Here is a 24,558-nt window from a genome sequence, read left to right on the forward strand (position 1 = left end):
TCTTATGAAGAGAAAAGTGAACCACGCCTGCCCACTTTCTGACTTGAGCCTGGGCAAAATCCTTATTTCTCTAAACCATGGTTTTCCTGAATGTAAAGTGGAATAGTAATAGCTACCTTTTTTTTTTTTTCTTTTGAGATGAATAAAAATAACAAACTGGGCATAGTGCATGGCACTTAGTCATTGAGTGTTAGGTGCTATAACTAGTAGTACTGCTACTACTGTTATTACTACTACTGCTATGTTTATTTCGTATTGTTGGCATCATTTAACTTTCTGAAATACTGCTTCTTAAGTTTTTTGAGTCATAGATTTTGAGAATTTGATAAAAACTGATAAAATCATAGAAAAATGTATAAATACACAGCATTTAGACTCCTGCTTTGAGGATAATAGGTACCCACTGCAAATGGAAATAACACAGGTGGTGAATATTGGGGAAGAGCAACCAATTGATACATGTTTATATAACAGTCAAATAGGAATTAGTAAATTTATAGGTCCTTCTGAAGTAAAGATTACTATGTGAGAAGGTATTTCTCAAGATGATATCCTTTAACCACTGGCAAACCATGTAGTGTGTTAGTTAAACTGCAGGTTCCTGGGCCACATCTCAGGAAGACTCTTGGAGGACTATGGGGCTTCTTGAATGCACCAGAGTTTGAGATCAAAGATTTTAGAGTAATGTTTAATATATCTGTCATAAAAAGTTCATGATTTTCTTAATCATTCATACTTAGTTCTCCTTAAAGGAGTTTCAAATATGAAGGATAATATATATTTGATTGGAATGTGGAATGGGGAAAAGAAGGCCACTCTTCATGAATATAGGTGAAATGAGTGGTGAAGTTTTCTGTGATAGGATCAAATTGTGTTAAACACCTCAGCTCTTTCTCTCTGCTGTAGGACTGAGCAAAAATTACTTAACTCCTCTAAGCCGTTATAGCCCAGTTTGTAAAAATGAGGATAACAATAACATCTTTATCACAGCCCTGTTGTGAGGATTGAATGAGATGTGTGTATAACACATAGTAAGTCCTCCAGTAAATGTTAGTTGATTAGAGTTCATCATCATTATCATTATTTTAGTGGTTTGCAATAATGTTAGTGTAATGTTCTTAAGGTTTCTCTGCCTTTTTCTCACCTACCCTTCAGAGCCAAAATGAGTCTCTCCTTTTTGAATTAAGTTTTCCCTACCATTTATGTCATGGTAATTGTTCCCTGCTGTGCTTTTATGTTCTTCAGCAAGTAGCATATAGTAGAGATGTTAATATCCACTTTTTTTGTTAATTGATGTAGAATCCCTTTGGTTTCTTTTAGCTACACATGGGATGTCAATTTTGCTTATAAGCTATTGTATTTTAACTTAGGAGCTGTTCTGAGCTATCTTGTTTCTCTCTCTTCACCCCACCTGACCAAGATATTTTGAGGAGGCTGTTTACTCAAGAAGTTCCGTGCTTAAATTACATGTCTCTGCCTAAATGAAACTCAATTTATAAGTTAAATTTGTATCAAATTGAAAATCTTACTCCATATTCTAAAACCAAATATGATTTTTTAGTCTCCTGATTTTTAAACAAATATTTGTTTCAAATTTGCATAAGTATAGTTATGCGAGTTCAGCCCATTTATTTTAAAATTGCATCTTTTTAACTCCTAAACACTAAACTGTGAAGCCTAACACAAATACTGTAAGAACATCTGAGGTAGATAATTAAAGTGTAATTAAGTCTAAATGCCTTGGTGAAGGAGTATAAAAATTATTTAAATTCAATCGGCTAGTACATTTGCAGTTTTCTTTTATTAGGTGTGAAATCTAAGAATCCCCTGCCAACTCTTGAGGGCTCAATCCAGAATGTTGAATTGAAGTACTGCAGCACATCATTGGTCAAATGTGCCTCTGGGACCATGGGATCAATAAAAATTTGTGCCAAAGCCCCAGGTATGTGCAGCTGGACCGTGTAAAACTTTATTGCCTGTGTAGGAGAATTGGCCGTGCGTTTTACAAGGAGCGTTACTGAAACAAGAATTTACTCATTGTTCCTATGAATCAGAGGTTTTAAATTTTTTTATTTTTACTTGAAAAAAGTTGTTAATTGTGCCAGGATGATACTTCTTGACGTTAATAGGTTAATTTTTATTTAAGGAAAAAAATCTTTGCATAGTTTTAAGAATGGTTATGAGGGAGGAAAAATTAAAGGAAAGTTTATTCTTACACTTTTGGGGGGGAATAGGAGGTATAGATGTATATGACACTTAAAAATTAAATTAAAATGTTGTTAGTATAATGAAATTAAACAGAAAACCCAGCTGTTTTTCAACTGAATGTTGTAATTGATTTCGCCTTCCTTCCAATATTTTATTTCATAATATTTTCCTTAAACTGTCTGTTATTTAACTTTTTCCAGTGTGGATTAAATGTCTAGATAAGATTAAATAGGTACAGATTCCATTGAATATTTAGAATACAGTGTGTTCATGTTGTTTTATTTTATAAGCTTTTCTGAACATGTTCTACATTCATTAGCTAAATATTAAAACAACCTTTTAAGAGTTAAAAGTGCTTTTAATTTTATCAGTCATACTTTTTAGAGTATAACTAAATGTTCTGCTAGAATTACCAAGTATAAACTGAAATTCTATATTATGATGTTAGTATACTTTAAGATCAAACATCTTCAGGGTACTCCTATGTTTTATTTGATAAGAGTTTCTTTTTCATAAATATTTCTGTTCAGGTGAGAGTGGAAAAGAGAAGTTAATTCCATTGCTTCAGGGTCCTTCTGACACTAAAGACCTTCATAGCAGCAAGTGGCTCAATGAGAGTAGAAAGCCAGAATCTCTCTTAGCTCCAGATTTAATAGCCTTCACAGTCCTAGTTCCACAGTATATGGACTACTGCCACAGTTCCGGTAAGTACATCATTATTCACTTATTTGCATTTTCCTTTCCAGCAAGACTTTTAAAATTGGACTTTTTTTCTTTCCTTCTCTCCTTTCCTTAACTTCCTCCCTCCCTCCTTCCCTCCCTCCCTCCATTTCTTTCTTCCTCTCTTTTTCATTTGTGTCCATTGGGATACACTCTGCAGTTACGCTCTTTGAAAATTCAAATGAAGTATTTTGTATCATTTTTGATAAATGACGTGTTTACAAACAATAATGATTTTATTCTATTTTATTGAGATAATTCAGTTGTATGTATAACAGTTAATCTCAGATTCAACTACTACTACTACTAAACCCAACTGAGTTTTAAAATATATCATGTAATACATAGAAAGGAGTAAAAGAAATTTAAAACATTGCAAAGAGAAAATATTTTTCTTGGGATAGTAGCACTTTGTGACCCATAGTTTGCCATGTTAAAGTTAGGTGTTTGGGCCTTCTGTGCTTGTACGAAAAGGAAAAGATATTGATGTTGTAATAAAGGAAAAAACTCAGAAGTCAAGCTCTTATTTCTTAGAGTTAAATTTTTTTCTAGAAGCACTTTGCCTAGAATCTATTTCATTTTATTCACACCATAATAGCAGAGCCACACCTCTCATGTTGAGAGGAGATACTGGAACTATCAATGAAGACTGGGGATAAAAAGGTATAGTAAGTAGAGCCTGATGTCAGCCATGAGTTCAGTTAGTCAGTATGTAGTTGGTAAAGCCAAGACAATGATGCTAGAAATAATAATAGCTGCCTAAGAGTAGAGCTCAATTAACATTATATAACAAGAACTGTAGCTTGTAGAAAATATGTTAAGCATGACTGCACTAAGTTCAAAGTAGAAACCATGAAAAGATTTGTAATTAACTAACTACACAGAGACTATATGGAGGTGACTATTCGAAGCAGTGCACATATGCAGGGATGCAAAACCATTTGAAAGCAGAATTTGTTATAGTAGCATTTGCAGCTGAATGGCATCCACACTAGAAACTAGAAATTAGTATTTGAAAGGTGAGTCTGAGAACCCCTGAGTCAGCTTGCCTTTAAAGACAATACTCCTCAAAAAGACATTTTCAACTTGATGAGGATGGGTGTGGTTTCCTAAGGAAAAAATTGTGAGGATGAGGCCAATACCCAAGTAAGACTGTGCCTATGGGTAGAAGATTTTACCAGTCCTTTAAAGTAGGGGTTGGTAAACATTTTACTAAAGGCCAGATAACTAACCTTTTAGGCTTTGTGGGCCATATGGGCTCTGTCTCAGCTGTTCAGTTCTGCTATTAGAGCACACAAAAATAGTCATACCCAATATGTAAATGAATGAGTGTGACTGTGTTCCAGTAAAACTTTATTCACAAAGCAGGAGGTGGGCGAGATTTAGCCTATGTGGTTTGTCTTCCCCGGTTTTAGGGAGAAGGGATTGGTGGTTAAATAAACATCATGCTTTTTGATTTTCTCCCCTAATTTATTTATTTTCTTTCTCTTCTTTTTTTTTTTTGACTGAGTCGGGTTATAGTTGTGGCACGTGGACTTCTCTCTAGTTGGCGGCGCGGGGGGGCTTCTTCTAGTTGTGGTGTGCTGGCTCCAGGGCACGTGGGCTCTCTCACTCGTTGAGATGCGCGAGCTCAGCTGTTGTGGTGCGTGGGCTTACTTGCCCCGTAGCATGTGGGATCTTAGTTCCTTGACCAGGTATCGAACCTGCCTCACCTGCATTGGAAGGCGGATTCTTTACCACTGGACCACCAGGGAAGTCCCAACATCATGCTTTTTTTAATGCCTATTTAATTATATTCTTTAAATATGCTGTTTGAGAAACTCCGTTATATAATTATCCAAATAGTAGTTTTCAGTAGGTTTTGTTTTCAAATCATAAGATCATTAAAATGTTATTAGAATGACCAGACCATCTGGTTAGAATTTTGATACCTAAGAAGGGACTAAGCTTATTAGAATCTACTGCACATTCTTAAATTGGACAGGGATTCTTCATTTTTTGTTTTGTCATATACACAATTAGAATGAACTGAGTCAAGCATGTTTAAATAATAATCTGATCTTTCTCATAACAATATTCGTATTATTCTTTGTAATTTAAATGTATATCTAGGGTCTCAAATATATATTTGCATTTTGAACCTTTATAGTATGGGTCTAAAAGTAAACTACTATAAAAAAAATTATACCTACGATATTTCTAGGAAAAAGTTTTTTTCTTACTGTTAAGGAAATACACCTATTCTTCAACTTTAGTGTTACGTTTAGTGATATGCTTATGGATTTGCATGTAAAATTTTAATGTGATCATGCATTTGGTGCTTTGAAAATATTCCTTTGGGTGTGTTTTAATCCTAAAATGTAATGTGTTTTTACTTAAACTACATTCACATACTTTATTTAGGGTATTTTTAAATTTAAATTTTCCATCCATCTTGGGAATTGCCACCCACATTCATGGCTTAGGTATTTATGATATGGTTATGAGAGCGTGCATAAGTATTATTTTTCAAAGCCAGTTTTAAAGTAATATTGACTAATCTTATGTTCCTGTAATAAGATTTAAAATTGGAGATGTGTGTGTGTCTGTGTGTCTATATATGACTGATGGTATGAACAAATTATAAACAAATTTTAAATGAAGAAATAATTTATTAACAATCCTTTAAGTTTTTACTGAAATATCACGCATTCAGCAAGTTGTTTCCTGGTCACTGTATATAAAAGATTTTTTCTCTCTTGTTTGCATATATGTGCATACACACACATACACACACACACACACACACACACAGAGACACATTTTATTTACCCACTATTCTAAAGTTTTTCTTAGTACTTATCACACTCTGCCATACTATATATGTTACTGATTTGTTGGGTTTTATTTTTCCCTGCTATTAGAATTTAATGCTTCATTATGGCTGGAATTTTTGTCTTTTTTGGTCATTGCTGTGTTCCTAGTATCTAGAACAATATCCCACATATAGTAGGATGTCAACAAATATTTAGTGAATGTATGAGCAAGTAAGTGATGATTACATTTGCTTTTCTTTGGATTTTGAGGCTGGAGCACCTAAGGGAAATGGCATAGAACATGAGTCTTTATTTTTTTTTTATTTTTTATTTTTTTAAACATCTTTATTGAAGTATAATTGCTTTACAATGGTGTGTTAGCTTCCGCTCTACAACAAAGTGAATCAGTTATACATATACATATGTTCCCATATCTCATCCCTCTTGCATCTCCCTCCCTCCCACCCTCCCTATCCCACCCCTCTAGGTGGTCACAAAGCACCGAGCTGATCTCCCTGTGCTATGCGGCTGCTTCCCACTAGCTATCTATTTCACATTTGGTAGTGTATATATGTCCATGACACTCTCTCACCCTGTCACATCTCACCCCTCCCCCTCCCCATATCCTCAAGTCCATTCTCTAGTAGGTCTGTGTCTTTATTCCCATCTTGCCACTAGGTTCTTCATGACCTTTTTTTTAAAAATTTTTTTTTCCCTTAGATTCCATATATATGTGTTAGCATACTGTATTTCTTTTTCTCTTTCTGACTTACTTCACTCTGTATGACAGACTCTAACTCCATCCACCTCATTACAAATACCTCCATTTCATTTCTTTTTATGGCTGAGTAATATTCCATTGTATATATGTGCCACATCTTCTTTATCCATTCATCCGATGATGGACACCTAGGTTGCTTCCATGTCCTGGCTATTGTAAACAGAGCTGCAATGAATATTTTGGTACATGACTCTTTCTGAATTATGGTTTTCTCAGGGTATATGCCCAGTAGTGGGATTACTGGGTCGTATGGTAGTTCTATTTTTAGTTTTTTAAGGAACCTCCATACTGTTCTCCATAGTGGCTGTATCAATTTACATTCCCACCAACAGTGCAAGAGTGTTCCCTTTTCTCCACACCCTCTCCAGCATTTATTGTTTCTAGATTTTTTGATGATGGCCATTCTGACCGGTGTGAGATGATACCTCATTGTAGTTTTGATTTGCATTTCTCTAATGATTAATGATGTTGAGCATTCTTTCATGTGTCTGTTGGCAATCTGTATATCTTCTTTGGAGAAATGTCTGTTTAGGTCTTCTGCCCATTTTTGGATTGGGTTGTTTGTTTTTTTGTTATTGAGCTTCATGAGCTGCTTGTAAATCTTGGAGATTAATCCTTTGTCAGTTGCTTCATTTGCAAATATTTTCTCCCATTCTGAGGGTTGTCTTTTGGTCTTGTTTATGGTTTCCTTTGCTGTGCAAAAGCTTTTAAGTTTCATTAGGTCCCATTTGTTTATTTGTGTTTTTATTTCCATTTCTCTAGGACCTGGGTCAAAAAGGATCTTGCTGTGATTTATGTCATAGAGTGTTCTGCCTATGTTTTCCTCTAAGAGTTTGATAGTGTCTGGCCTTACACTTAGGTCTTTAATCCATTTTGAGTTTATTTTTGTGTATGGTGTCAGGGAGTGTTCTAATTTCATACTTTTACATGTACCTGTCCAATTTTCCCAGCACCACTTATTGAAGAGGCTGTCTTTTCTCCACTGTATATGCTTGCCTCCTTTATCAAAGATAAGGTGACCATATGTGCGTGGGCTTATCTCTGGGCTTTCTATCCTGTTCCATTGATCTATATTTCTGTTTTTGTGCCAGTACCAAACTGTCTTGATTACTGTAGCTTTGTAATATAGTCTGAAGTCAGGGAGCCTGATTCCTCCGGCTCCATTTTTCATTCTCAAGATTGCTTTGGCTATTCGGGGTCTTTTGTGTTTCCATACAAATTGTGAAATTTTTTGTTCTAGTTCTGTGAAAAATGCCAGTGGTAGTTTGATAGGGATTGCATTGAATCTGTAGATTGCTTTGGGTAGCAGAGTCATTTTCACAATGTTGATTCTTCCAATCCAAGAACATGGTATATCTCTCCATCTATTTGTATCATCTTTAATTTCTTTCATCAGTGTCCTATAATTTTCTGCATACAGGTCTTTTGTCTCCTTAGGTAGGTTTATTCCTAGATATTTTATTCTTTTTGTTGCAATGGTAAACGGGAGTGTTTTCTTAATTTCACTTTCAGATTTTTCATCATTAGTATACAGGAATGCAAGAGATTTCTGTGCATTAATTTTGTATCCTGCTACTTTACCAAATTCATTGATTAGCTCTAGTAGTTTTCTGGTAGCATCTTTTGGATTCTCTATGTATAGTATCATGTCATCTGCAAACAGTGACAGCTTTACTTCTTCTTTTCCGATTTGGATTCCTTTTATTTCTTTTTCTTCTCTGATTGCTGTGGCTAACACTTCCAAAACTATGTTGAATAATAGTGGTGAGAGTGGGCAACCTTGTCTTGTTCCTGATCTTAGTGGAAATGGTTTCAGTTTTTCACCATTGAGGACAATGTTGGCTGTGGGTTTGTCATATACGGCCTTTATTATGTTGAGGAAAGTTCCCTCTATGCCTACTTTCTGCAGGACTTTTATCATAAATGGGTGTTGAATTTTGTCGAAAGCTTTCTCTGCATCTATTGAGATGATCATATGGTTTTTCTCCTTCAATTTGTTAATATGATGTATCACGTTGATTGATTTGCGTATATTGAAGAATCCTTGCATTCCTGGAATAAACCCCACTTGATCATGGTGTATAATCCTTTTAATGTGCTGTTGGATTCTGTTTGCTAGTATTTTGTTGAGGATTTTTGCATCTATGTTCATCAGTGATATTGGCCTGTAGTTTTCTTTCTTTGTGACATCTTTGTCTGGTTTTGGTATCAGGGTGATGGTGGCCTCGTAGAATGAGTTGGGGAGTGTTCCTCCCTCTGCAATATTTTGGAAGAGTTTGAGAAGGATAGGTGTTAGCTCTTCTCTAAATGTTTGATAGAATTCGCCTGTGAAGCCATCTGGTCCTGGGCTTTTGTGTGTTGGAAGATTTTTAATCACAGTTTCAATTTCAGTGCTTGTGATTGGTCTGTTCATATTTTCTATTTCTTCCTGGTTCAGTCTTGGCAGGTTGTGCATTTCTAAGAATCTGTCCATTTCTTCCAGGTTGTCCATTTTATTGGCATAGAGTTGCTTGTAGTAATCTCTCATGATCGTTTGTATTTCTGCAGTGTCAGTCGTTACTTCTCCTTTTTCATTTCTAATTCTATTAATTTGAGTCTTCTCCCTTTTTCTTTTGATGAGTCTGGCTAATGGTTTATCAATTTTGTTTATCTTCTCAAAGAACCAGCTTTTAGTTTCATTGATTTTTGCTATTGTTTCCTTCATTTCTTTTTCATTTATTTCTGATCTGATATTTATGATTTCTTTCCTTCTGCTAGCTTTGGGGTTATTTTGTTCTTCTTTCTCTAATTGCTTTAGGTGCAAGGTTAGGTTGTTTATTCGAGATGTTTCCTGTTTCTTGATGTAGGCTTGTATTGCTATAAACTTCCCTCTTAGCACTGCTTTTGCTGCGTCCCATAGGTTTTGGATCGTCGTGTCTCCATTGTCATTTGTTTCTAGGTATTTTTTGATTTCCCCTTTGATTTCTTCAGTGATCACTTCGTTATTAAGTAGTGTATTGTGTAGCCTCCATGTGTTTGTATTTTTTACAGATCTTTTCCTGTAATTGATATCTAGTCTCATAGCGTTGTGGTCGGAAAAGATACTTGATACGATTTCAATTTTCTTAAATTTACCAAGGCTTGATTTGTGACCCAAGATATGATCTATCCTGGAGAATGTTCCATGAGCACTTGAGAAAAATGTGTATTCTGTTGTTTTTGGGTGGAATATCCTATAAATATCAATTAAGTCCATCTTGTTTAACGTATCATTTAAGGCTTGTGTTTCCTTATTTATTTTCATTTTGGATGATCTGTCCATTGGTGAAAGTGGGGTGTTAAAGTCCCCTACTATGATTGTGTTGCTGTCGATTTCCCCTTTTATGGCTGTTAGCATTTGCCTTATGTATTGTGGTGCTCCTATGTTGGGTGCATAAATATTTACAATTGTTATACCTTCCTCTTGGATCGATCCCTTGATCATTATATAGTGTCCTTCTTTGTCTCTTGTAATAGTCTTTATTTTAAAGTCTATTTTGTCTGATATGAGAATTGCTACTCCAGCTTTCTTTTGATTTCCATTTGCATGGAATATCTTTTTCCATCCCCTCACTTTCAGTCTGTATGTGTCCCTAGGTCTGAAGTGGGTCTCTTGTAGACAGCATATATATGGGTCTTGTTTTTGTATCCATTCAGCCAGTCTGTGTCTTTTGGTGGGAGCATTTAATCCATTTACATTTAAGGTAATTATCGATATGTATGTTCCTGTTCCCATTTTCTTAAATGTTTTGGGTTTGTTATTGTAGGTGTTTTCCTTCTCTTGTGTTTCTTGCCTAGAGAAGTTCCTTTAGCATTTGTTGTAAAGCTGGTTTGGTGGTGCTGAACTCTCTCAGCTTTTGCTTGTCTGTAAACGTTTTAATTTCTCCATCAAATCTGAATGAGATCCTTGCTGGGTAGAGTAATCTTGGTTGTAGGTTTTTCTCCTTCATCACTTTAAGTATATCCTGCCACTCCCTTCTGGCTTGCAGAGTTTCTGCTGAAAGATCAGCTGTTAACCTTATGGGGATGCCCTTGTGTGTTATTTGTTGTTTTTCCCTTGCTGCTTTTAATATGTTTTCTTTATATTTAATTTTTGATAGTTTGATTAATATGTGTCTTGGTGTGTTTCTCCTTGGATTTATCCTGTATGGGACTCTCTGTGCTTCCAGGACTTGATTAACTATTTCCTTTCCCATATTAGGGAAGTTTTCAACTATAATCTCTTCAAATATTTTCTCAGTCCCTTTCTTTTTCTCTTCTTCTTCTGGGACCCCTATAATTCGAATGTTGGTGCGTTTAATGTTGTCCCAGAGGTCTCTGAGACTGTCCTCAGTTCTTTTCATTCTTTTTTCTTTATTCTGCTCTGCAGTAGTTATTTCCACCATTTTATCTTCCAGGTCACTTATCCGTTCTTCTGCCTCAGTTATTCTGCTATTGATCGCATCTAGAGTATTTTTAATTTCATTTATTGTGCTTTTCATCGTTGCTTGGTTCCTCTTTAGTTCTTCTACGTCCTTGTTAAATGTTTCTTGCATTTTGTCTATTCTATTTCCAAGATTTTGGATCATCCTTACTATCATTATTCTGAATTCTTTTTCAGGTAGACTACCTATTTCCTCTTCATTTGTTAGGTCTGGTGTGTTTTGACCCTGCTCCTTCATCTGCTGTGTGTTTTTCTGTCTTCTCATTTTGCTTATCTTGCTGTGTTTGGGGTCTCCTTTTCACAGGCTGCAGGTTCGTGGTTCCCGTTGTTTTTGGTATCTGTCCCCAGTGGCTAAGGTTGGTTCAGTGGGTTGTGTAGGTTTCCTGGTGGAGGGAACTAGTGCCTGTGTTCTGGTGGATGAGGCTGGATGTTGTCTTTCTGGTGGGCTCGTCCACGTCTGGTGGTGTGTTTTGGGGTGTCTGTGGCCTTATTATGATTTTAGGCAGTCTCTCTGTTAATGGATGGGGCTGTGTTCCTGTCTTGCTAGTTGTTTGGCATAGGGTGTCCCGCACTGTAGCTTGCTGGTCGTTGAGTGAAGCTGGGTCTTGATGTTGAGATGGAGATCTCTGAGAGATTTTTGCCGTTTGGTATTACGTGGAGCTGGGAGGTCTCTTGTGGACCAGTGTCCTGAAGTTGGCTCTCCCACCTCAGAGGCACAGCCCTGATGCCTGGCTGGAGCACCAAGAGCCTTTCATCCACACGGCTCAGAATAAAAGGGAGAAAAAATGTAAAGAAAGAAAGAAAAAGGATAAAAGAAAATAAAATAAAGCAATTATAATAAAAAAATAAGAAAAAAATTATTAAGAATAAATTTATTAAGAAAAATTTTTTTTAATTTTTAAAAATAGATTTATTAATTTTTTATACTAAAAATAAGAAAAAATTTATTAAGAAAAAATTTTTTTAATTTTTTTAAAATAAAAAATATGAAAAAACTTATTAAAAAATTTTTTCTTTAATTTTTTAAAAATAGAAAATAAGGAAAAAATTATTAAGAAAACATTTATTAGGGGAAAAAATTTTTTTTAAGTAAAAAAAAAAAAAAAAACGCACGGACCTAACCCTAGGACTAACGGTGAGAGCGAAGCTATACAGACAAAATCTCAACCAGAAGCATACACATATACACTCACAAAAAAAGGAAAAGGGGAAAAGTTAATATATCCTGCTCCCAAAGTCCACCTCCTAAATTTGGGATGATTCGTTGTCTATTCAAATATTCAACAGATGCAGGCACATCAAGTTGTTTGTGGAGCTTTAATCCGCTGCTTCTGAGGCTGCTGGGAGAGATTTCCCTTTCTCTTCTTTGTTCGCACAGCTCCCGGGGTTCAGCTTTGGATTTGGACCCGCCTCTGCATGTAGGTCGCCTGAGGGCGTCTGTTCCCCGCCCAGACAGAACGGGGTTAAAGGAGCAGCTGCTTCCGGGGCTCTGGCTCACTCAGGCCGGGGGGAGGGAGCGGTACGGAGGAGGCGGGGCGAGCCTGCGGCGGCAGAAGCCAGCGTGACGTTGCAGCAGCCTGAGGCGCGCCGTGCGCTCTCCCGGGGAAGTTGTCCCCGGATTACGGGAGCCTGGCCGTGGCGGGCTGCACAGGCTCCCGGGAGGGGCGGTGTGGAGAATGACCTGTGCTCGCCCACAGGCTGTTTGGTGGCGGCAGCAGCAGCCTCAGCGTCTCATGCCTGTCTCTGGGGTCCGCGCTGATAGCCGCGGCTCGCGCCCGTCTCTGGAGTTCATTTAAGTGGCGCTCTGAATCCCCTCTCCTTGCACGCCGCGAAACAAAGAGGCAAGAAAAAGTCTCCTGCCTCTTCGGCAGCTGCAGACTTTTTCTCGGGCTCCCTCCCGGCTAGCTGTGGTGCGCCAGCCCCTTCAGGCTGTGTTCACGCAGCCAACCCCAGTCCTCTCCCTGGGATCCGACCGAAGCCCGCGCCTCAGCTCCCAGCCCCCGCCCGCCCCGGCGGGTGAGCAGACAAGCCTCTCGGGCTGGTGAGTGCTGCTCGGCGCCGAGCCTCTGTGCGGGAATCTCTCCGTTTTTCCCTCTCTGTCCCTGTTGCTGTGGGATCCGCGCTGATAGCCGCGGCTCGCGCCCGTCTCTGGAGCTCGTTTAGGCGGCGCTCTGAATCCCCTCTCCTTGCGCGCCGCGAAACAAAGAGGCAAGAAAAAGTCTCTTGCCTCTTCGGCAGCTGCAGTCTTTTTCCCGGACTCCCTCCCGGCCAGCACCGAAGCCCGAGCCCCAGCTCCCAGCCCCCGCCCGCCCCAGCGGCTGAGCAGACAAGCCTCTCGGGCTGGTGAGTGCTGGTCGGCACCGCTCCTCTGTGCGGGAATCTCTCCGCTTTGCCCTCCGCACCCCTGTGGCTGCGCTCTCCTCCGTGGCTCTGAAGCTTCCCCCCTCTGCTACCCGCAGTCTCTGCCCACGAAGGGGCTTCCTAGTGTGTGGAAACCTTTCCTCCTTCACAGCTCCCTCCCACTGGTGCAGGTCTCGTCCCTATTCTTTTGTCTCTGTTATTTCTTTTTTCTTTTGCCCTACCCAAGTACGTGGGGATTTTCTTGCCTTTTGGGAGGTCTGACGTCTTCTGCCAGCGTTCAGTGGGTGTTCTGTAGGAGCAGTTCCACGTGTAGATGTATTTCTAATGTATCTGTGGGAAGGAAGGTGATCTCCGCGTCTTACTCTTCCGCCATCTTGCCCCTCCTCCAAAAATATATCCACCATGAGTCTTTATTGACGTTTGCTTTTAAAAAAAAAAAAGATGCTGGGTAGTTGAACTCTTCTAGATGAACAACGAAAGGAAAGCACAATTAATCCCTGCTGTCTTTTTTAGAGACAGACCATCCAGATGAGGTTGTTAATGAGCTTTTCCCATTTGTTTATAGAACTTGAATGAGAGGTTTTGGAATGTGGAGTAGTAAGTGATTGGCTAACTGATTTGAGGCAAATTGTGTATTTTAGAGGAGTTTGGTGATCATTATAATTGGCTTCTGATTATCATGGCATGATGTGTGGAAGACAACTGTCTTTGTGCATATGCTCCCAAATTGAAGGGGGATATTAAAGTGGGGACCTGAAAATGTTGCGGATATTATATTAGGAAGTGAGTTTTGAGAGAAGCTCAATTAGGATAAAGAGGCAGAGTTTTCTGACTCTGACTTCAGAATGTGAGGGAATGGACAGCTTTATAAATGGGAATTAAGTATTAATTGACTGAAAGAAATATTAGCAGTATTAGTAAAACTTGTTATAAAAACAGTGTTTTACAATTTAAAAACACTTTCATATAAATTGTTTTATTTGTTTATAAAACAAGACTGTTCAGCACAGCAAATGTTATTTTGTCTTACAGAGGAGGAAATAGAGGCTCAGAACAAGTCAGACTTTGAACTTGAATCTGGGGCTTCTAACTATATAACATTTTCCCACTGTCTTAGGCTATTTATCATTTTGTCTTTTATTCTTAGGATCCATATTGCTAAACATTGTACCACCCAGCCTTGCACATTCTTAACTTTGAGGATCTCTTTCTTTACTTCGCATTAAGCACTGTCAAAAGAGCCACACTTCCATGATGTCACAGCGTTGTTTTGTCTTTGAAGTCTTAGCAACTCCCTTTGCACATTTCCCTCCTCCCCCTTGATCACTTTCTCTGCTTGACTGGCTCTGATTACAGTGAAGGAGCTGAAGGCTCCTATGGGAGTCCAGTGTGCCAGCCCACATTCTGCATTCATGGTTACTATTCACAGGAACCGTTTAGTGACACTTCTGTTTCTTATGTTTATATAGATAAATAGAGAAACTAGGTACTTCTTTGGCTCCTTCAGAGGTAGAAGCACTTGGTGACTATAATTGATGTATGTAAAATATTTTAAAATAGGTTCTAAACATTTTTCTTCCCTTCTCTTTTAAATATAAACTTTAGCTGTTTTTCATATGCTATATTTTGCCTATGATTTATAGCAGGTTCTGCTTGTTAAAAAGTTCTTAGTATTTGTTAACCCTGTTATTAATGTATAAATAAATTTTAGGGTGTCTGCTATTTACGAATATAAAATGATCACAAAATACTATCAACTTAGAACAAAGGAACTTACAGGCCATCCATTTCAATTTCTAAGTCAGTGTTAGGAGTCCTTTTGATATGCCCCCCTCTTTCTATGTGTTTCAGATCTCTTGGCCCTCTTTCAGTTTCTCAGTTGTGATTATGCTTTTGCATATGCCTTTTTTTTTCTGTCTGGGATTCTTAAAACTATCCTTACCCCTTCACCTTATACCTGTTGACTTCAGCTTAGTGTTGAGATCTTAGCTCAACTACTGTATCTTCAAGAAAGCCCTGATGCTGCCTTTCCCCTACCCCCCACCACCCAATTTGATTAAGTATCTCTGTTACATTCATTTTCATAGTTCACTCTATGTTTCTTTCATAGCACTTAATGACAGTATATATTTATGTAGTTGTGTGATTTGAATGCTGTCTGTCTTCACCATTTGACAGTGAGTTCTGTGAGGACAGAGTTTGTCACTGGTTGCTTATCATTTTATCTCCAGCGCCTAAAATTTCCTGACACATATGGAACGCTTGAGAAATCATTTGTTGAATGAGTGAATAAATGGACATTTATGACAGATAGTGAAGGATATGAATGTATTTGACAGATAAATAGTAAGTCCTTAATACATGTTAACCGTCTTCCCTCTTCTCTCCCTATGTTTCTTCCTCCTCTTCCTTCCCCTTATATATGTATCTACCATTGGAGAGAATATCTAACAGTATCTTTCTTTGTTAGGTCCAATTACTATTAGGTCCTCTGTTGAACTGTAACTTCCATTTCTTAGTCCCATAAGTGACATGAAATAATATATCAGCCCTAAATATACCTGACAAAACTTATTATCTTATGTTTCATTGGCATTTGTGTATGACTGTATCTTTTCTGTTGAAACCTTAGTCTTTCTTGGCCTTCAGGTATTAAAAGATAACATCTGATGTCTTTTGCGTTTTTGTATATCTTGTGAATGGAGACACCAACTGCTCTTTATTCTAGACTATCTTTTAAAGGATATTTGTATAGTGAACAGTATTTGGGAGATGGATCTAGTGTCCCTCTGGAGCCAATGGAAGGCATGCAAACTCCCATTATAAAAGATTTGGTTCCTCAACTCAGGGTTCATTTCTTCTTTTTTTTTAAATTGAAGTATAGTTGATTTACAATGTTGGGTTAGTTTCAGGTGCAGGATTCATTTCTTATAATGCATTCCACTGCATGTGCAGGCATCCATCTGGATATGTCTTTGTTGTTACCTCTGTGGAACTTGGGGACAAAGGGAACTGATACAAATACATATGTTGATACTCATGCTGCTTGCTGTGCCATGAGTAATAAAGTCCTTTGTCTGACTCAGGAGTCTCCTGTCTTCTACATCAGCGGTCCCCAATCTTTTTAGCACCAGGGACCGGTTTCATGGAAGACAGTTTTTCCAGTGCCGGGTGGGGGGGTGGGGCGGGCGATGGTTTTGGGATGATTCAAGCGCATTACATTTATTGTGCACTTTATTTCTGTTATTATTACATTGTAATATATAATGAAATAATTATACAACTCACCATATTGCAGAATCAGTGGGAACCCTGAACTTGTTTTCACTTGCCACTCACTGATAGGGTTTTGATATGAGTCTGCAAGCAATTGATTTATTATGGTCTCTGTGCAGTCAAACCTCTCTGCTAATGATAATCTGTATTTGCAGTCACTCCCGAGCGCTAGCATCACCGCCTCAGCTCCACTTCAGATCATTAGGCATTAGATTCTCACAAGCAGCGCTCAACCTAGATTCCTCACATGCGCAGTTCACAGTAAGGTTTGCACTCCTATGAGAATCTAATGCCACCGCTGATCTGACAGGAGGTGGAACTCAGGCAGTACTGTGAACAATGGGGAGCGGCTGTAAATACAGATGAAGCTTTGCTGGCTCACCTGCCACTCACCTCCTGCTGTGTGGCTCGGTTCCTAACACGCCACGGACCGGTACCAGTCCATGGCCCAGGGGTTGGGGACCCTTGTTCTACATCATTCATTATAGGGTAAAAGCTTAGGATCACAATCCTTGACACTACAACAGTGTAGTTTCTTGGTTCTCCTTGCTGAACCATATTCATTTCCCCCCTCAAATACATTTCTTTCCTTTGTGCCTTAAATATAGGTTGTTCCTGATATTATGTCACCAGCCCTCTTCTATTTGGATGATTTCATCAACACCGTGTGTGTGTGTGTGTGTGTGTGTGTGTGTGTGTGTGTGTGTGTGTTTAGCAACCAACCATATGAGTATATCTCTTTGTCCATTTATTTGCTTTTGAGATCCAAACTCCAAATTTTAGCCACCTCTTGACCATTGCCCTGTGGATATTTTACTGTGGCCTAACATGTTTAAAACGAAACTCAGTGTAATCTCCCCCACCCCATTTTATACTCCATCATTCAATTTCAGTTAATGGCACTACTTGCCTCTTAATGCTGCAAATTCTAGCACTAGCTTAATTGCTCCTTCTTTCTCCTCTGCATATGGTAAATGTTCCACAAAAGCTTTTTTTTTTTGGAAAAAACCTGAATAGTCCAGGCTAAACATAATAAATTTATTTTAGTTGCTTCCCGTATGATTTGCCTTCAGAGTCGTTGCCGTACTTCCACTACATGTTTGAAAATGTCTCTTTTAAAATTTAACACGAGGGCTTCCCTGGTGGCGCAGTGGTTAAGAATCTGCCTAACAATGCACGGGACACGGGTTCGAGCCCTGGTCCCGGAAGATCCCACATGCCGCAGAGCAACTAAGCCTGTGTGCCACAACTACTGAGCCTGCACTCTAGAGCCCGCGAGCCACAACTACTGAGTCTGTGTGCCACAACTACTGAAGCCCCCGTGCCTAGCGCCCATTGCTCCGCAACAAGAGAAGCCACCGCAATGAGAAGCCTGCGCACCGCATTGAAGAATAGCTAGCCCCTGCTCACTGCAACTAGAGAAAGCCTGCGCACGGCAACGAAGACCCGAGGCAGCCAAAAATAAATAAATAATAAATTAAAAAATAAATAAAATTTAACACAATCCTCCACATAGCACAAAGTAGAGAGTGTATTTCCCAGGTATATATAATGAACTTCTATTTGGTTACTATTTGTCTTAAGCTTATGTGCTACTGGAAATTAAAGTTCTTTTTCACATAAACTACTGTTAAGATAGTTTTCTGTATTTTATAATCTAAATAAATGTATGAATTTACATGAAGAATGTCACACTTCTATGAAATTTCATCTAATTGATTTTGGTTCACCATTATTAAAGATGATAATCTCTTAAAGTATCTGGCTGTAGTCACTTGTGTAAGTAAGATGATCATGCTGTATTTGTTTTTGACATATAAAACTCAAAACAACTATTTCTTCCTAACACTAGAAAAATAGAATTAAATGATTATGAGGATATTTAAAAATAATTTAAAACAACTATTCCTCTTAAAATGTCATTTAAATATAATACAGTTTAAGCTGATCTTTCTATTCCCTGGTATAATCAGTTGCAGAAATAAATATAAGGTTTTAACTTTACTGGATTGCCATATATTAAAAGTTATTTTATATTTTACCCATCAAGTATGTACAACTTTTGATCATTGTTATTGGGAAGGAAAGTCACAATTATAATTCTGTTCTCTGGAAACTCATGTTTAAATTGGGGAGGTAATTTTCTTTCTGGATTAAAATACATCAGCAAACACACACACTCTTATTTGACCATTCGTAGTTGGTTGGTTAGGATATGAATTGTTAAGGAGTTTTAAAAATGGAGACGGTATTTTAGATTGTAAATTTTAATTTATGGGGAATGGTTTTTTGTTCCAGAAAATTCTCCTCATAATGTAGAATTAAGTGAATTGCCTTGAAGTTATGTTTTTAGTATTTTTGACAGGGCACATGAGTAAGAATGCTTATATATTGTAGCAATTAAAGACAATTCACATTTGTGGTTTGGGCATAAATGTGTAAAAATTATACCCATCTATCTTATTACATTTCCTCTCTCTTCCCTGAGGACTTTACTATGTAGTTTATCTGTAATTGTTGCCAGTTTTCTATCATGTTCCCACTGGGCTTCTGGTGCAAAAAATCTTATCCTCTTGATGACAGAGCTTGCCTGAATGATTTCATGCTCCTAGCATTTTTGTTCACGGGAATTAGGGGCAAAATGTAACTACAGCTGAACAGAGCTTCTATTTTTGTAATTTTGGAGTTTAGGCTCTGTTATTGGAACTAAATGAAGAGATGCAGGTGTTCTCCAGTCCAACCCCTTTGGGAGTTTTGATGGTAGATGCTTGAAAAGAAAATGCATGTGTTTCCAGAGTCAAACAGCAGCTGTGAGACAAGGATTTATGTTTTTCTCAGAACTTTGGGATTTCAAAATGTTACATTTAATCACAAGCACAGAAAGGGGAGCAAATGTTAAAGATGTTACGCATAAAAGTAAGTTTACTGATTTCTTTGCCATATGAACTATTTGTGGGAATATAGGAGCACAGTGATTTTTAATCATAATATAAACAATTTCTGAAGGATTATGATAGTTACCAGAACATAGCCTTTTGAGAATGCTGCATTTGTAGCACAGAGAATTTTTTATCCTACTAAAATTTTTTTTTTTCCGTTTAGACAGATACACACACATACACAGTGAAAGGTTTGGTAAAATATTTGCCAAATGCATTTTGATTATAACTTTTTGGGCAAAAGTTTAAATCATAAATGTCTTGTATTAATGCAGCCTGATGTTTTTAAGTATAAAAAATATAAATTTCTATCTAGCACAGTAATTAAGGGAATTTACACACATATAAAACATATATGTTTAAATGTATTAAAGCAGATACATATTTAAAACATGTTTTCTTTTTCAAATCATGAAGTTTGTCTTATGGTTGATTCTCAAATTTATCTTTACTTAAGTAAAGAAAAACTCTCCCGTATTTCTTTGCCATTCTCATATTTTTATTGCTCTATTTTTTTAGTAAAATTATTCATTTATTCATTCATTCAACAAGTATTTTTTGCAAGTTTTCTGTCTATGTAAATAAAATGATGCATCAAAGTCTCTACTGTAAAGAAATTTATAATATATTGAGGAGATAGGCATAGAAACGCCAAGACTGAATGAATGAATAAATGAATGAATGAATTATTAAAAAAAGCTTATATTTTGACTGCAACTTTATCCATTGTAAACTATATTATTTTGAACAAGTTAACCTCTGAGTATTGGTTTCTCATCTGTAAAATGAGTATATTCTTACCTGATTGTTAGGATTGTTGTGTAGGTTAAACACTCTACCTTCAAGTCCATTGTAATTGTGAAACGTAATGCAAACTTTAAGTATTAATTATTCTGTCCAAAATAGTACCCTATGTTAATCATTTTTTTCATTAAAGGCTTATGGTTTTTCTCTTGAGTCCTTTTCTTTCCTACCGTGTTCTCTACACGTCAGCTGATCCCTATCCACTTTAAATTTTCCTTCAAGTTAACCCTATAAACTTGTGGGTGTGCGGGTCTGAAGCTAGGAGTAAATCCTTTGCCTAGTCGCAGGATCCTACTTCCAGATTGAAATGTCTGTCTCCTGGATGGCATGATGCTAGGAGTCAGAAACAGTTTCAATAGCAACGGGAAATTGCTTTGCTTGCTTCTTTAAAAGGTCCCAGATTCTGGAAGGAAGCCAGTGAGAGAAATCTCTTGAGCCTTATGGGTGACCAGTTGTTTTCCTTATTTATAGCACAAGGTAAAAAATTTTGCATTTTTTACTGCTTGTATAGTAAAAGGAAACTGGTATTCAAACTGAGTAAGTGGTATCTTCCTTTGTAAATAGTAAATTATTATATAAGAAGTATTTCAGGTGGTAATGGGCTTCAAGTGAACTTCAACATAAAATGTATAATGTTTTGTGTGTTTTCATATGGATCAAAAAGCTACCATTATTACTTCAGTTTATTTTTATATTTTAGATAATGATGTCTTCAAAGTACGTTTTTATTTTTGCATTTTCTGTTTAGATTTTGAAGTTGGCTGTATAGTAGCTGTCATATTGGTCAAATGAGAAGTAGAAGCCTTAGTGAACCACTAGGAGTTGATTTACAAAACAGGAGTGAAATTCACATCAGTCTTTGCTACCTGCCTCCTCCCTAATTGTTTCATCCCTTCTAGAAGAAACTTGATTCCACAGATAGCTTTTGCATCCTTTCTAGTCAGTATAGTATTCACAGGAATCATCCTTGTGCAGTTACTTTGTTTTGTAAATAAATGATGAAAGTCAGTTGTCCATTAATGTGTAAGAATTTAAGAACTTTTCTGAGAACGTTTTGTTTGTTTTAGTTTCACCTTCCTCTGACTTCTGTCCTTACTCCTCCTCCTCTTCCTCCCTCTTCTCTCTCCTCCCTTCCTAATTAATTACCCCCTTCCAAGCAGCACCATGGCACTTTGACCATATCACAGGGCAAACAGTCATAACTGTTTATAGGATTCTTTCCCCATGAAACTGGTCAGGGTCATGACAAGTACATGATAAGTATTTGGTAAGTACAGGCTGGTCCTAATGAAATGATTTTTGCCATTTGGGTATAACCCTATTGTCTACAGGCCCAAATCATTTTATTTCTAAGTTGATCTGTGAGGGGAAAATGTAGTCTGGCTTCAGCCTGTTAAAGAATAATTAAAAAGAAAAAGTGAAATCTTGACTCTCGTATAGATATAAAATGGACAAACATTAAAGCTTATTAACATTATTAGCAATGAGAGAACCAGGCAGGTGTTACAACCAGATCAAAGGAGAGTTAAAAAAAAAAACCGTCATTTATAGCTCAGTAATACTGTAATAAATTTGGAAATGGACACAAAACAGGCTCCTTCAGCAGTGGGGAAGGGAGGTCAGTCGAATTTCTACCTGACAGAATTTATTTGCATCTATAGTGAATAATTCTTTTGCATTACTATCAGTTATCTACAATTTAGAGATTTGTAAGATAGTTCAACGGCAATGAAAGGTGTGGAGTCCCCGTAAAATCACACTTAGATAACCTGGGAAGGTGTACTCTGAACAATGCAAAGCTCTTCATTGAAGCACAATTTTTTTCCTACAAGCCTTACTAAATTCCACATGGCTAGGCTATTTTTAGCTGTGGTAGTTTAAATACACAGGCAGGTCAGGAGTAATTTTGTGAGGCAAATATTCGGTATATGGAGGGAAAATCAAAGGAAAATAATACCACCGGCAGAGGGCAGTGATGAAGTTAACAGTTTCCTCTTGTCCAAAGGATGTATTGATTGTTGAAGAATTCTGGGCTACTTCTGTAGACCTTAATTTGAATTTAACTTTTGAAATCTTGTCATATTAAGTTCCCTTCAGCCAGGTGCTTTGTCAATATCTGCAACTTTCCAGAAAAAGGCCTTATGTTTTATTTATTTATTTATGTTGTTAAGGTAATAAATAAGATGTTCTAACCTGGTTTTAAAGTAAATAATGTGTTCTAACTTATTAAAAAGCTTTCCTGGTGAAAGTATTTATACAACAAAAATTTGAATACCTACTCTATATCAGAGAAAGAAGGAGAGAGAGAGAGAGAGAGAGTGTGTGTGTGTGTGTACACACATATACACAGGAAAGAGGAGCTCCTGAACCTCACAGAAGTAACAGTCTCTTGAGTATGACATTTTTATTTTAGTGAATAGTTATATTGTATTTTTTCTTATGAGAATTAAATGCTTTATATAGTGTTATCTAAATTATAAGAAGCCTTTCTTCAAATGTAAAAATTACATCTTATCTGATATTTTCCGCTGGAGAGATGGATTTCTGAAATACTGTGAAAGTATTTGCAAGAATATAGTAGACAGAGTTGTGCAGAACTCAGTTACAGGTAAATAACAATAAAGAAAATTAAAAATACGTCACAGGAAGATGGCTGAAGGACGCAAAAGTAAGAAATACAAATGATAAAAAACACATGAAAATAATCAAATTAATAAGTAGCCAAAGAAATGGCTATTAAAACAATAGTAAGGAACAATTTTTACCTGTGAAACTGATACTTCATAAATTATAAAACTGAAAGCTGAGAAATTTATGAAATGAGCACTTAAATGAAAGTCTGGTGGGACTATTAATTTGTGCAAACTCTCCAGAAATCAATTTAGCAAAACTTATTAAGGACTTTAAAAGTGGTCATCATTCGTAATCCTACTTTCAAGACTATATCCTTAAAGGAGTAATCCCAGATGCATTTAAAGACTTGTGTTTAAAATGTAAGGGTAGTCATGTCAGCTTATTTATAATCACAAATCTTCCTTGTTGTCCAATAGTAGGCAAATTATAAAATAAATTAAGATATATCTAAAGAAGAGCATCTTTGAAATTAGGCAATAGAAAATATATATCATAGGAAAATGTTCATAATAAAAGCTTGTGTCAAAAAAATGTATAAACCTACATATAATAAGATTCTGGTTTTTAAAAATTTCTCTCAACATATGTATATAAATATATGTTTACATATATATTCTTAGAAAAGTTACTTTTTAATAGTGATTATTAATGCTTGATGAGATTATGAGTCATTTCTCATTCATATTTATACTCATAGGAAGAGTATTTGGTATTTTCTGAAAACAAACATTATTTTTAAATATTTCTTTTTCAAAATACTTATTTTCAACTAATTTATGGTTATTATGGTTATTTTGCTCACAAATAAGCATTGTTGCACATTAATTCTTATATAACCTTTAATATTTAAATAAATTTCACTTTGAAAACACATGTGTGTCCTGAAAGCCAGAGTTTACAGCTTAGTTTTTATAGATGCTTTTTGAGGGTTTTAGTATATAGCTGAATAAGATATCAGATTTTAAGACAGCATATTCTGTATTTCTCCTTAGTTTCAGTCTAGTGATTAAAATGTTTAAAATGACTTTATTTTTCCTTTAATTTGTTTTCTATTTATAATTAAAATGTCTTCCCATTCAAAATATAGTTGAAATTTTATTTTATTCTGAGTCGACTGTCTGGGATAGTTGCAAACAGAAAAGCTTCAGTGAGTTTTGATTTAAATGTCCACTTACAAGTTAGCTCTTTGAATGTTTGAATGCTTAGGATATTTGAATACACATGTGAATATTTGAATACATAGGAACAAAGAATTGTCATAGTTAAAATTCAAGGCCAACTCAATAAAATTCTTCCTTTTGGTTAAACTCACAATGAAGTTGAAATACTCTAAATTTTTAGTGAAAACTAGTAGGAGTCAATACTCTAAAAATAGTACTTTAATGCAGCGGTCCCCAACCTTTTTGGCACCAGGGATGGGTTTCGTGGATGACAATTTTTCCACGGACGGGGGGTGGGGGGGGATGGTTCAGGCGGTAATGGGAGTGATGGGGAGCGATGGGGAGTGATGGGGAGCGATGGGGAGCGGCAGATGAAGCTCTGCTTGCTTGCTCGCTGCTGCTGCTCACCTCCTACTGTGTGGCCCGGTTCCTAATAGGC

At 36.9% G+C, this 24,558-nt stretch overlaps 1 protein-coding gene across 5 annotated transcripts in view; it reads left to right on the forward strand.

The window, feature by feature from the left end:
- The window catches only part of VPS13B (vacuolar protein sorting 13 homolog B), an 802,016-nt gene that overhangs the window by 228,740 nt on the left and 548,718 nt on the right, over positions 1-24,558 (forward strand). For all 5 annotated transcript variants that reach the window (XM_061172062.1, XM_061172061.1, XM_061172063.1 and 2 more), the window contains exons 18-19: positions 1,808-1,942; positions 2,739-2,912. In XM_061172062.1, the coding sequence (XP_061028045.1) occupies positions 1,808-1,942; positions 2,739-2,912 (309 nt within the window). The remainder of the gene's footprint in view (positions 1-1,807; positions 1,943-2,738; positions 2,913-24,558) is intronic.

Source organism: Eubalaena glacialis, chromosome 17 (assembly GCF_028564815.1).
Source record: "Eubalaena glacialis isolate mEubGla1 chromosome 17, mEubGla1.1.hap2.+ XY, whole genome shotgun sequence".
Classification (NCBI taxonomy): Eukaryota; Metazoa; Chordata; class Mammalia; order Artiodactyla; family Balaenidae; genus Eubalaena; species Eubalaena glacialis.